The sequence below is a fragment of the Octopus bimaculoides genome, chromosome 7 (assembly GCF_001194135.2).
Source record: "Octopus bimaculoides isolate UCB-OBI-ISO-001 chromosome 7, ASM119413v2, whole genome shotgun sequence".
NCBI lineage: Eukaryota > Metazoa > Mollusca > Cephalopoda > Octopoda > Octopodidae > Octopus > Octopus bimaculoides.
The window spans coordinates 104004159-104017353 of NC_068987.1; the positions used below are offsets into that span (position 1 = coordinate 104004159).

General features: G+C 37.5%; 1 protein-coding gene across 2 annotated transcripts in view; it reads right to left on the reverse strand.

Annotated features, from left to right (window-relative positions):
- Positions 1-2350: 2350 nt before the first annotated feature.
- The window catches only part of LOC106876062 (zinc finger protein OZF), a 13697-nt gene continuing 2852 nt past the window's right edge, over positions 2351-13195 (reverse strand). For both annotated transcript variants that reach the window (XM_014924466.2, XM_052969831.1), the window contains exon 2: positions 2351-7125. In XM_014924466.2, the coding sequence (XP_014779952.1) occupies positions 5317-7002 (1686 nt within the window). In that variant the 5' untranslated portion in view covers positions 7003-7125 and the 3' untranslated portion in view covers positions 2351-5316. The remainder of the gene's footprint in view (positions 7126-13195) is intronic.

Here is a 13195-nt window from a genome sequence, read left to right on the forward strand (position 1 = left end):
GTAAAAAACATCATTTTCCATGCTAGCATGGGTTGGACAATTTAATTGAGGACTGGCGAACCAGATGGCTGCACTAGGCTCCAATCTGATCTGGCAGAGTTTCTACAGCTGGATGCCCTTCCTAACACCAACCACTCCTAGAGTGTAGTGGGTGCTTTTACGTGCCACTGGCATGAGGGCCAGTCAAGCAGTACTGATAACGGCCACGCTCAAATGGTGTTTTTTACGTGCCACCTACACAGGAGTCAGTCCAGATTATGGTGCCCTTCTCCACACAGACAGCTCTGCAATGCATCACCCCTTGCTTTGCAGAAGCTGTCTGGGACTTAGGCCTAGAAGCCAGTTTAAACAAAACAGAAGTCCTCCATCAACCTATACCACCCCTTCACGTCACCATTGGGGAGAATGAAATAAAAGACAGTCAACTAGTTCATCTACTTTGGGCACTCCATCTCTTGATGCCAAAAATCAACATGGAAGCTGACAACAGACTGGCCAAAGCAAACAGTGCATCCAATGGACTGAACAATAGCCACAAGGAAAGGGACCAATATTAGTGAGTACAGAACCGTTGTTCCAATCATATTCTTGTATGACTTGTGAGTCATCTATTGGCACCACCTACAACTTCTTGAGCAATTCAATCAGTGCTGCTTTTGCATCATCCTTAACATCTAGTGGCATGACTGTCTAACATTGAGATCCAAGAGCATGTGGAGGTCACCAGTAGCAAAGCAACACTGTTGAAGACAGCTAATTCTGGGTGGGTCACATCACCAGGATGGAGTGTCACGGACTTCCTAATATCATGCCATATGGTGAACTCTTCTCTGGTTACTGATAGAGGAGCACCAAAGAAGAGGTACAAAGACTCCATGGAAAAAAATCTCTGGGTACCTGCCACATTGATCATCACCATTAGTCTGGTCTTGCTGTTGATTGTGAAGCCTGATATCTCACTGTCCTCTGGGCAATACCTTCATTTGAAGGCACCTACAGGACCAGCCTTGCTGACAAGAAAAAAAGAGAGAGGGAAAATAAGGACACAACCAGCTCTGGTCAGCCTACCTTCCAGTGCAACCTCTGCAGTCAGGCCTGTTTATCCTGAATTAGACTTAGTGCCTGCAGCAGACAAACATACACACCCCACTCTGTAAACCTTCAGAGATTGCATTGCACTAGTGTAAATATATATATATATGTAACATTGGATTATTTGTTTAACATAAATTTTCTTCTCAGGCATGTTTTACATTCTTATAGAACATATGGAGTAATTTGTTAGATAACATATGGTCTAATAAGCACTTTGATGACATATTTATACACATTAGTGGAACATTCCCATCAAAACTTCTAGGTGCAAACATAACAGAATGACTACCATTGTTTGAGATGTGCAAGAAAAGTATTTACTGTCACAGAAGCCAGCTGCGTTACTGATGTGAATCTCTTCAAAAATCAAAAAAGATAAAGAATAACCACAGACAACTATTCCACTACATTTAATATAATATTATGTGTAAATATTTTTGAAGGTCTTTGTTTGCAGTATCCAGTTCATTACTTCGTTAAATTTAGTAGCTGTTTCTAAACTGTACTTCATTATTACTAAGACTATCACAAGTATAGTGAAATTCACAAAAGATCCTGTCCTGTATTTGTTTTTCTGCATCTGATGAACACAAGCTGGCAAAGACAGAGCCCTTACAACTTCAACAGTCTGACACACATGACTAATTGTAACACCTCATAGCTTTAACTGCCTTCTGGATCTTACATTTACATCTAACTTACTTAACATCCACTATATGGTCCCATCAAAAAGCACTGGTTAAGAACTGCTCCTGCAATTGCTGTTCCAAAAAAACAAGTTCTTTTGTTAAAGCTTCTAATACAGAGTGAAATGGTATTTTATCCAAGCTATTACTTTTGCAGTGATACTTTCATGATATGGTATATCAGCTTGAGTCGCATTTTTCCAGTTGTGGCAGTTGATTACAAGGCTAATCGATATTCAATGAGCTTCGTTATTCTCAACCTTTAGCATTCTATACTCACTGATAAACTTAAGAAATAATTAGCATTATATGTGCTGTTTGCATTCGGCATCTCAGTGACAATTCTTGAAGAATCAGTACCATTCTTTGCATTTCCTTGTAAATGCTTTACTCACCCCCAGCTTGGGCTATGTCTGAGATTATACAATATAGTTATTCTTCAATTTAATAACAGATAATACATTCATGGTAAAATTCTTAATTCAAACATCTGAACAACAGAAAAGCTTGGTATCTCTTGTGAAGTCAAAATTAAACGAAAATCACTCCACTACCCACAGAATAAAGCAAACATTGATAGTCATTTTATTTTCAAATAATTTCATACATTTTATTTATTCTTCAGTCTTTGCATTCTATTTGTTATATATATATATATTCTTTTTCTTTGGCATTATATAATTTTGAAGATATTTTCATGAGAAACAAGCTTTCAAAGGATAAACCTTATATCAATTAATTTTCAAAATACACATTTATTGTTAGCAATTAATGGCAATGAAATTATGATAAATGTATGTATATAATCAAACTAATTATTACAGTTAATCCAAAGTAAACTAATTGGAAATGCAACAACACATTTTCGAACATTAATAATTGGACACATGGCTTCATATATTTATATAAAATATAATCAGAAGTTACACTACATTCATAAAAATTGATCAAGTAAATGGCTACAGAAACACATACAAGCTTAAGTATCACTGATACTATATTGGAGGGTTCAGGATCAAAGTTTACAAAAATAACCGCTAACTTCTGTCAGCCGAAGAGGGAAAAGTGAAATGGCTGGAATAATGTAACATGAAAATATTTCAAAGGGGTAAAAGACACATTCACGGAATTTATAATGGATAATTCTTTTAAAACCTCAAGTATTTGTGATGTCAAATGATGAAACTTTGAATTTATTCTATTTAAATTTCATAAAACACTCAATTTTCCCACTTTTACCATAGATACCACCTATATGAATGTTCATGAACAGTTAATATACTGCTCAGTGAAAATGTTATACTGTGTATATTGCTGTATAGTTATCAATTCCACGAATAAGTTTGTGGTCAAATCAAGTGTATTCCAAGTAAATTTTTACCACAAATACTACAATGATATGAGAACAATTATAAACACCATACAGCAAATGAGTTCATTCTTGTTACAAGATTACATTTAGTCATCCTTTGAAATTGGGGTAAAAATTTCTATAAGTTCACACAGGTCTGACATTTTTAGGAACACATTTTCAATCTAAATCAGATTCAGCCCAGCACACTGTCTAGTTTTAATGCGTTATCGTCAAATCTAGACTACTTGATGGATTCATTTTGTACACAATATTTATTCCATCTGATATATGCGATCATAACTTTTTTAAGTTAGTAAAACCTTTCCAGATTTAGGCTGTTGCAGACATCAAGCTATGTTCACAGGAAAAATGTAGGCCAAACAAGAATTCCAGTAAGTTGCAGCTCAGGGTAGGATTGGGTGTAGTGTTTAGAACAAGGAGATCACCATAGGAAATCATTTTAGGGACTTTGATGGATTTTACTTATGTGTTGTCCATAACTAGATGAGGTGAAGTACAAGACTGTTACTTTGATTTGTGTTTATATGCTGTTGAAACAGACTAGAGTGTTATATTCTAATTGATGGACATTTTCAAGAGCCCTGTGCAAAATGGTAAAGCAGGTTTGGCGTAAAATATTTAGGTTGTGCACCAATGTTAATGTATATAGAAGTTTCAAGGGTTAGTGTAGAATCATAAGTATAGAGATGACATGGAGACAATCACAATTATAACAGACCAAAAGTATAAGCTCAGGATTGAAGAGAACATTATCAGCAAAGGTCTGACAAGAAGTCAATGATAGAGACATAAACTATAGTTGGGGTAATTTAGCTAAAATGTTTTCATGGCAAACATGTTTGAGGAATTTGCTGATTTCAAGTACCACAACACTGCTTTCACCAGAGTTCCAAAGAACGAGAACTGGTGAATAATGGAGGAAAGCAAGTGTCTCTAGTTGATCTAGATCAAAACAATGAGTTGTCAGAGAAAGTGGTTTACAACTGTTTCCATCCATCAGTTCTCGAGATAGCGGAGAGAGCATTATAAATATAGGTCTGTAGTCAATGGGTCCTGAAGTTACCCATTTTCAGCAATGCACACAGCCACATGCTTTCATGGACTGGGAGCTCATGTGTGTGTGTGTGTGTGTGTGTGTGTGTGTGTGAGTGAGAGAGAGAGAGATAGAGAGAGAGAGAGAGAGAGAGAGAGAGATAGAGAGAGAGAGAGTGAATGGCTTAACAAGGACAGAATAGGTGCTTTGCTTGAGAGTGATAGAAAGAATAAAGTCAGGACTTGATACTTCAATTGAATCATCAGATATTTGAATGTGAATATTGTGTGAATATGGAAACTGGAAGGAAAATTGCAGGGAGTTTTGTTTGGCATTATGTGGAGTTATATAAGTGATGCACTCTCTGAGTGGTTGGCGTTAGGAAGGGCATCCAGCTGTAGAAACTCTGCCAAATCAGATTGGAGCCTGGTGTTGTCATCCGGTTTCACCAGTCCTCAGTCAAATCGTCCAACCCATGGTAGCATGGAAAGCGGACGTTAAACGATGATGATGATGATGATGATGATGATGCAAGGAGAAAATATAAAGTTTTTACAACTGATGTGCTGCTTATATAGTTATTTTCCTGAGGATTCTACGAAGTAAGAAGAGAGTCTCTTGGTAAGAGACCAGAACACTCTGCTGCAGTCTGGGAAGGAAGAGAACGTCCAGGCTATGTTGTGCACAAAGACAACTTTCTGCTTTACTTAGAGCAATTCCCAAAATGGAGTTGTTGCTGTTGTTGATGGTTTATTCTATGTTTTACAGGCAGTGTTCTTTGTGCAACAAAGCTTTGAGTAAACAATGTGGAGATTTTGAACTTCAAGGGAACTGGTTGTATGAAAGATCTGAAGGAATATACCAAAGAGGTCAGTTTCAATCACTCAGAGTTGGGATAGAGGCGGAAAAGAGGAAGACATGGACTGAAACAGATTTTTTTTATTCAATAATAAAGTTAATACTGGCAAATATTGGCCACATCAAAATTTTTGGTTAACAACATGATTAGTTTAGCAATGTGCTTCAGCAGAGGTAGTAGTTACAGCTTTAATGTATTGCAAAAAATGGATAGCTATCATGTGTTAACATATATTAATGAGCCAGCTCCAATACTGTACAGAGTATAATTACTCTATTGCATGAACATGCTGGTGAATACATAAAGTAGATTTGTGTGTGAATTCTTTACCACATTTATCACATTTAAATAATGGCTCATCTTGTGTGTGAATATATTTATGTTCAGTCAAAGTTATATTATCATAAAATGTCTTACTGCAGATATCACACGTATATAATTTTTCTTTGGTGTGAACACGTTTGTGAAGTGTCAAATATTCACTTCGAGAGAAAGCTTTACCACATGTATCACAGTGGTATGGTTTCTCACCTGTGTGAATACGTTTGTGCTTAATTATATATCTTTTCTGGGCAAATATTTTACCACAGACATCACATTGGTATGGTTTTATACCAGTGTGAATGTGCTTGTGGATAGTTAAATCTTCACGTGTAGAGAAATCTTTATCACAGATATCACAGTGATATGAGTTCGACCCTGAGTGAATGTGTTTGTGCCTCACTAAATATCTCTTTTTCAAAAATATTTTACCACAGACATCACACTGGTGTACAGTTTCTGTGTGACTAACTTTATGAGTTGCTAAAATCTCCATTGTAGAGAACATTTTACCACAGGTATCACACTGGTAAGGTTTCTGAATGGTGTGAATACGTTTGTGACGAGTTAAATCTCCGTTTATAGAGAATGCTTTGCCACAGACATCACAGTGATATGGTTTCTCACGTGTGTGAACAGTTCGATGATTACTTAAATGTGCATTTTGAGAGAATGCTTTATGACAGATTTCACACTGGTATGGTTTCTCGTTTGAATGAATACGTTTATGAGATGATAAATTTCCAGTTGTCGAGAAAGTCTTACCACAGATATTACACTCGTATGGCCTCTCACCTGTATGTTTACGCTTATGACACGTTAGATTTGCACTTCCAGAGAATGCCTTACCACAAACATCACATTCATATGGTTTTTCCCCAGTATGAATACGTGTATGACGCTTCAAGTAATCTTTTCGAGAGAATGTTTTATCACAAATATCACAGTGGAAGGGTTTCTCTCCTGTGTGAATAAGTTTATGAGAAGTTAAATACCCACTCTGAGAGAATGTTTTGCCACACACATCACATTCATATGGTCTTTCTTTGGTGTGAACACGTTTATGGATAACTAATGGTTTATTTTTGGAAAATGCTTTTCCACAGACATCACATTCAAATGGTTTCTCATTGAGGTGAGTGCGTTTATGGTTAATTAATGTTTTACTTTTAGCAAATGCTTTACCACAGGTATGGCAACGGTAAGGTTTCTTCTCTGTATGAGTGCGTTTATGAGACGCCAATTTCCCAAGGGCCTTGAATGTTTTGCCACAGATATCACAGTGGAATGCATTTTCTGCTGTGTGAATACGATTGTGGCGGGTTAAATTGTTTTTCTGTGAGAATGTTTTCCTACAGATATCACACTGATATGGTTTCTCACCTGTGTGAGTAGACTTATGACGAGTTAATTTTGAACGGACATTGAATATTTTACCACAGATATCACAGTGATATGGCTTTTTGTCTGTGTGGATATGTTTGTGATTATTCAAACTTTCAATATCAGAGAATATTAGTAAACAGACATCACAAGTGTATAATTTCTTTGCGACACCTAACTGTGTCTCATCAGCATCTTTTTTCTCAGATTTTATTTCAGTAAGAATCTGATTCTCAGATGTGTCCTCCATGGTGTTTCTCAAATACGAATGTGATTCCTTTCTTTACATAACATATAAATTACTTGAAGGTTATATAAGTGATGTCATAATACACGATAATGTCATTCTTCATTTATGTGGGTGAGAAGTTTCCTGAAATGAAACAAAACAGCATAAGAAAAGAGAAAGAGTAAAACAAACAATGGTTACTAGAGACAAATAGATTGGAAAAAAGATAATGTTAAAACAGCAAAATTAAATAATAAAAATTACAGAGATACAATAATACAAACATAAAACTTAATTATAGAAGTGTTTGTAATAATGGTAAAGCAGGAATTGACAGATTCTAATTTTAGGAAGCCAAAGATGTCGGGTTGTCAGTCTGTACTTGAAGAAGGTTGATTGTGAATAATATGATCTAGGATGATAATGGACAACAGACAAGAGATAAAATGTTCAATTATCTTCAAAGAGAAAATACAGGAACACCCTCCAAAATATAGATAACAAATGTAAAGAAGATTCAGAAACCGAATACCTCTGAACACATCATGAGGCTGGTGTATGTCAATCACAGATAATTCTCATAGAGACATATTCGCATCATCATCATCATCGTTTAACGTCCGCTTTCCATGCTAGCATGGGTTGGACGATTTGACTGAGGACTGGTGAAACCGGATGGCAACACCAGACTCCAATCTAATTTGGCAGAGTTTCTACAGCTGGATGCCCTTCCTAACGCCAACCACTCTGAGAGTGTAGTGGGTGCTTTTATGTGCCACCCGCACGAAGGCCAGTCAGGTGGTACTGGCAACGGCCACGCTCGAAATGGTGTCTTTTATGTGCCACCCGCACAGTTCAGGGGCACTGGCAACGATCTCGCTCGAAAATCCTACGAAGGCCAGTCAGGCGGTACTGGCAACGGTCACGCTCAAAATGGTGCATCTTATGTGCCAGTCAAATAAATATCACTATTGTAAGATACCTTGTCTAGCCATGAACATTTTGTTACAAAATCTTTATGACAAGTGCATCATAACTTGCATGCATTGGTCTTAGCTCAAAGATTTGTGTTATACAGAAATATCATGGAGATATGGTTTAAACAGAATGGTCACAGGAAATAATGTTAGGATAGTTATTTTCTTTAATGATCCATATTGGGTTCTTCTGGTGTTAAAATAGTTAACCACCATTTGATGAACCTATGAATATGAGGATTATGAACAAGATATTAAATGTCTTGTATATACTTTACCAAATGTACACACTTTTAAGAGACAAAGTAAACTTTCCTTAACAAGAGGAAGGAACGAATGGAGGATTTGGACTCTGTAAGCTGCATCATAGGCAACGCGTCTAATGGAGCAGTAACTGAATAAGAAATGACAAAGAGTAACGGAATACTTTACTCTTGCCACTGACCCGTCTAGTGCTGGTGGCTCATTAAAATGCACCCAGCCAAACAATGTAAAATGGCAAGTGATTTAGCTGTGCAAACTAGAACACAAAGTTAGCTTTCATCTCTGTTACTGAGTGTAAGGAATGACCAATGGCCATAACGAGGGATGAAATATTGCGAGACTCATTCAAGTCAGCAAGAAAAAATGAATTTAGAATTATGGCAATGATGATGTTGTGTAGTTAGAAATGACACTAATGTGTCTTCTGAGAAAAAGCTTTGTTCAACATTTAGGATAGACAGATGTGAAAAATTATAAAACAACCAGTATTCCTCTCTCATGCACTTGACCAGTGCTCTTAATGCTCAGTGTTGAATGACTCCAGTATAACCAACATTCGTGGAGGCGCAATGGCCCAGTGGTTAGGGCACCGGACTCGCGGTCATAGGATCGCGGTTTCGATTCCCAGACTGGGCGTTGTGAGTGTTTATTGAACGAAAACACCTAAAGCTCCACGAGGCTCCGGCAGGGGATGGTGGCGAACCCTGCTGTACTCTTTCACCACAACTTTCTCTCACTCTTTACTTCCTGTTTCTGTTGTGCCTGTAATTCAAAGGGTCAGCCTTGTAACACTGTGTCACGTTGAATATCCCCGAGAACTATGTTAAGGGTACACGTGTCTGTGGAGTGCTCAGCCACTTGCACGTTAATTTCACGAGCAGGCTGTTTCGCTGATCGGATCAACTGGAACCCTCGACGTCGTAAGCGACGGAGTGCCAACAACAAGCCAACATTCATAGTGCCTACCCTATACACACACACACACACATACAAAGCAGCCAATTACATCTCAATGACAGACTTGCATAGAACTGGAAAGTTCTGTTCCCTACATAGCTGCTGGTTGCAAAGACATAACTTGATGGTCCAGATATATGCCAGTAAAAAAGCATGAAAGTTTGCAGTAATTGAGACAGTGCAAAACCAAAGTAAAACCAAAAGCATAAAGTGCATTAATTCTTTAGCATTCAGATTACTTTGTTAAATGTAATGCTTGTTTATTCAGTGTTTTGAATTAATCATGCATTATCTCATAGCTCTGAAATTTCAATAATCTGTTTACTCTGTAAGTAACATTATATGGTAGGCCTGAGAAGCTGCAAACAACTGATTTGAACATAAAACAGGTAGAATGCTTGGGTAGGACATGGTTGGTTTAAATCCAAAAGAGTTAATGTAATAATCATATATATATATATATATATATATATATACTAGCACTAATCTCACCAATAGGTTACACCTCTTTCTCTGCAAAACCTACTTGAGCTCAATTTTCTTCACAAATAGCACCACAAGAAGATTTTAATACAGGCAAAATGTCCTGGTACAGAAACGATAACACCAAGAAGGAAGCCATTATTAGGTCTTACAACCTGCCAGAATCAGCAGCCAAATATTCCTCAAATCACACACTGCCTTCTTAAAAAAACATAGACATATCTATTACACTGTATACAAGGTTGCATGGTTCACAGCTTGAATACTTTTGGACTTAGGTCTTCTCAATCAGAGAATTTAGGGCTAAACAACAATAACATCACTACTAAACTACTTTTCCATCACCACCTTAACTGCACTGATTCCTGCTGACACCATCTTTTGCTCCACACATCCAGCTATCACAACTACATGCTAAACAGTCCCTCAACTCTCCTCCAACAACTTAGCTTCTCATCATCAGAGCACAATCAAGTATTAATGAACAGAATTATAACAACCGCTTTCAGACAGCTAAAAGCCCAGGGAAACCACTTCATAAACACAAAAACTGATTTAACCCTCAAATGTTCAGATTATTTTGTCAAATCTATTGCTCTGAATTGATCATACATTATTGCATAGCTTCAAGATTTCAACGGTGTGTTTCTATATATTGAGAATGACATTGTAGGGTAGGTGTGAGAGGTTGGATCTGGTCAGTTTTAACATAAAACAGGTAGAATATTTGGGCCGGATATGGGTGGATTAAATACTAAAGGGTTAAGTTTCACAGAACTCAATGGCAGCTTAATCCTCAACAAAGACACAGCACATCCATTCAACAAAATAACCACAGACACCAACCCCATAAACACAGACGTTGAAAGCATGTTCTAATCTTCTAAAGGGGATAGGACAGTCTTTGTTCTACCAATACAAAGAAAACACAAACACTGCTCATAAAGAAAATATCACCACACCACAACTCCTTTAATCATGAATTGCAATCACAATAGCTCTTGAAGTCATCCCAAATGTTGAGTCACACCATCATTGAGGATCTCACCTAGTATATCTTTAACATAGCTAGGACCATATCTCAATACAAATCCTTCTCATCAGGAACATAAAATACTTTAGCTCTCAACAATTATTGATACCCTACAAAGCTTAAGTGAGGCCCACAATGGAGTGGGATCCAGAAAAAGGCCATCAGACTGATTTGTATCAAGTTATAGACACACTCCAGCGTCTAACCCACAGATCAGAACTTAAGAGTCATGGATTCCTGCACTTGACTCTAACAACATTCCATGTTGTTTGTGAATGAAACTACAAATGCCTACACAAATCATGTGGACTCATGCCAAATGCAGATAATGCTATGTTTATGATACTTTCTCAGACTTGTTCCCGAAATGCTTGATTGCATCCACATGGCAGAAGAGATACCCACAATAGACAGTTGGGACATTCACAAGCTCAAAAAGCTGAGCAATATACATTTTGAAATATATGAGGTCTGATCAATAAGTGTCCAGACTGTTGCCATAGTAACAAAGCTAAAGCAAGCAGAGCGAAGCTGCTTGGCAAAGATTGACCTTGAACTCTGCTGTGCAGGCGCATTAAGTTATAACGTTCTAGTTCACTTCTGTTGTTTATAGCAATGCTTGAACGGAAGATGTGTAGTGTGTAATCGTTGCATTGACCATGACAAAGCAAGTTGTCAGGGTGGTACCTGCTCAGAGGCCTACGCAAAGTTGCAGAAAGTGTATGAAGAGGGGTGTATGAGCTGCACACAAGTGTATAAGTGTTTCAGGTGCTTCCAAGATGGTTGAAAAATGTTGATATTGGCGAATGTTCTGAGAGACTCGCAACCAGCATAACTGAGTAAAACATCGCAGATGTGCAGATCAGTTCAGTTTATTATGACTGGAGGTTTGGGTATGAGATACAAGTCTGCCGAGTTTGTGCCAAAACTGCTTTCAGCTGACCAAAATGACACTCGGGTTTCAAGTTGCACAAGATCTCCTTAATTGTATCAAGAAGGATGAAAACTTTGCATAGGTCTCTGAGCAGTTATCGCCAAGCTTTTAGCAAAATTTAAGGCAAATTCTCTGCTCAACTTCCTGTCACGGTCACTGTGATGATCACATGCTACACACTTTTCTTCCAAGCATTGCTGTAAACAGCGGAAGTGAGCTAGAATGTTAAAACTTAGTGCGCATGCACAGCAGAGTTCAAGGTCAATTCGTGCAAAGTGGCTTTACTCAGTGTGCTTTAGCTTTGTTACTATAGCAACAGTCTGGATACTTATTGATCAAACCACATGCATATGCACACAGACAAACATCACAATTTTCCCAAAATTTCAATTTTCATTTTGTAGCAAAACATTTTCAATTATTATAAAATGATGTTTTACTTTCAACTTATATCACTTTCTAACTCATTTTCTTCAGGAAAATTCGCTGAAAGAAATCTTTGTAGAAAGATGACCATAACGGGTATAATGTCAACTATTTTTGAATACATATTTCTTTATTGTAATTTTTATCACTCTTTTCAGCTCAAAAGTAGAGTATCCTAATAGGTGGTCATTTGGTATTCTAGAAATTGCAGCCAGATCGCTCTAGTTTTAGATATGAATGAAAAGCATTTTTAATCAGACATGATGGACAGAGGTTTGAATGGAAATGGGGGTCGCAATGATATTTTAAGACCTAAAATATGAGAAGAAAAAAAGATGGGGTGTTCACATTCCATTAGGTATAACACGGAAGATCACTACAATTGTTTCATTTCTTTGAAATAAGGGACCATACAGTATATTTTAAGGCCTGTAGCATACCAAGCAGCCATGCTAATAAATTCACCTCAGCTTGCAATAGATCTCCTTTGTTATTGTTTGGTTTGGGTTTAAAAGTTCAAAGTGGACTAAACTTTTCATATCCCACCAAACAGATAACAATGCCTTACGTGGGTGAAAACCTTCTCTAGCCTGGGGTGCTGGTGTTTCTCCTTTCCCTACCCAATGTCTTCAGCACTTGACATTTTTATAGAGAACCCATTTCTCGCCGCCAGTCACTATTCGGTCCAAACAAGGTTCATTCGTGAGACATGGCAGCAAAGAAGGGCACACATTCACTCTCTGTGCACGATTAGACTCGGAAAGTTTGTGAGGAACCCAATTTGCTGACGTTACCGATGACACACAAGTGTCAATGAATGGTTGAATGACTAAATCCAAGCTTCTCTGCCAGTTACGATGGGATTTTGTTCCACCAGGGTTTGCAGAACGTCCTGGTTGGGCGATCTTTCGATTTAACTGGCAAAAATGCCAAACTAAACAGCTGTTAAGGTACAGCGTTCGGTAAAATCCGTAAACAATTTATATTTACTTTCGTGGGTGGAAACGTTCATTTTGTTTGAAGTCAGCATAAAGTGAAAGAGAGACGAAATGGACAGAGACGTGTGTATGTGCTGATGAAGGGTGCGAGCGTGAATTTATTTACTTTTTTTTGTGCATCTTTTTTTAGTGAGTGTGTGAT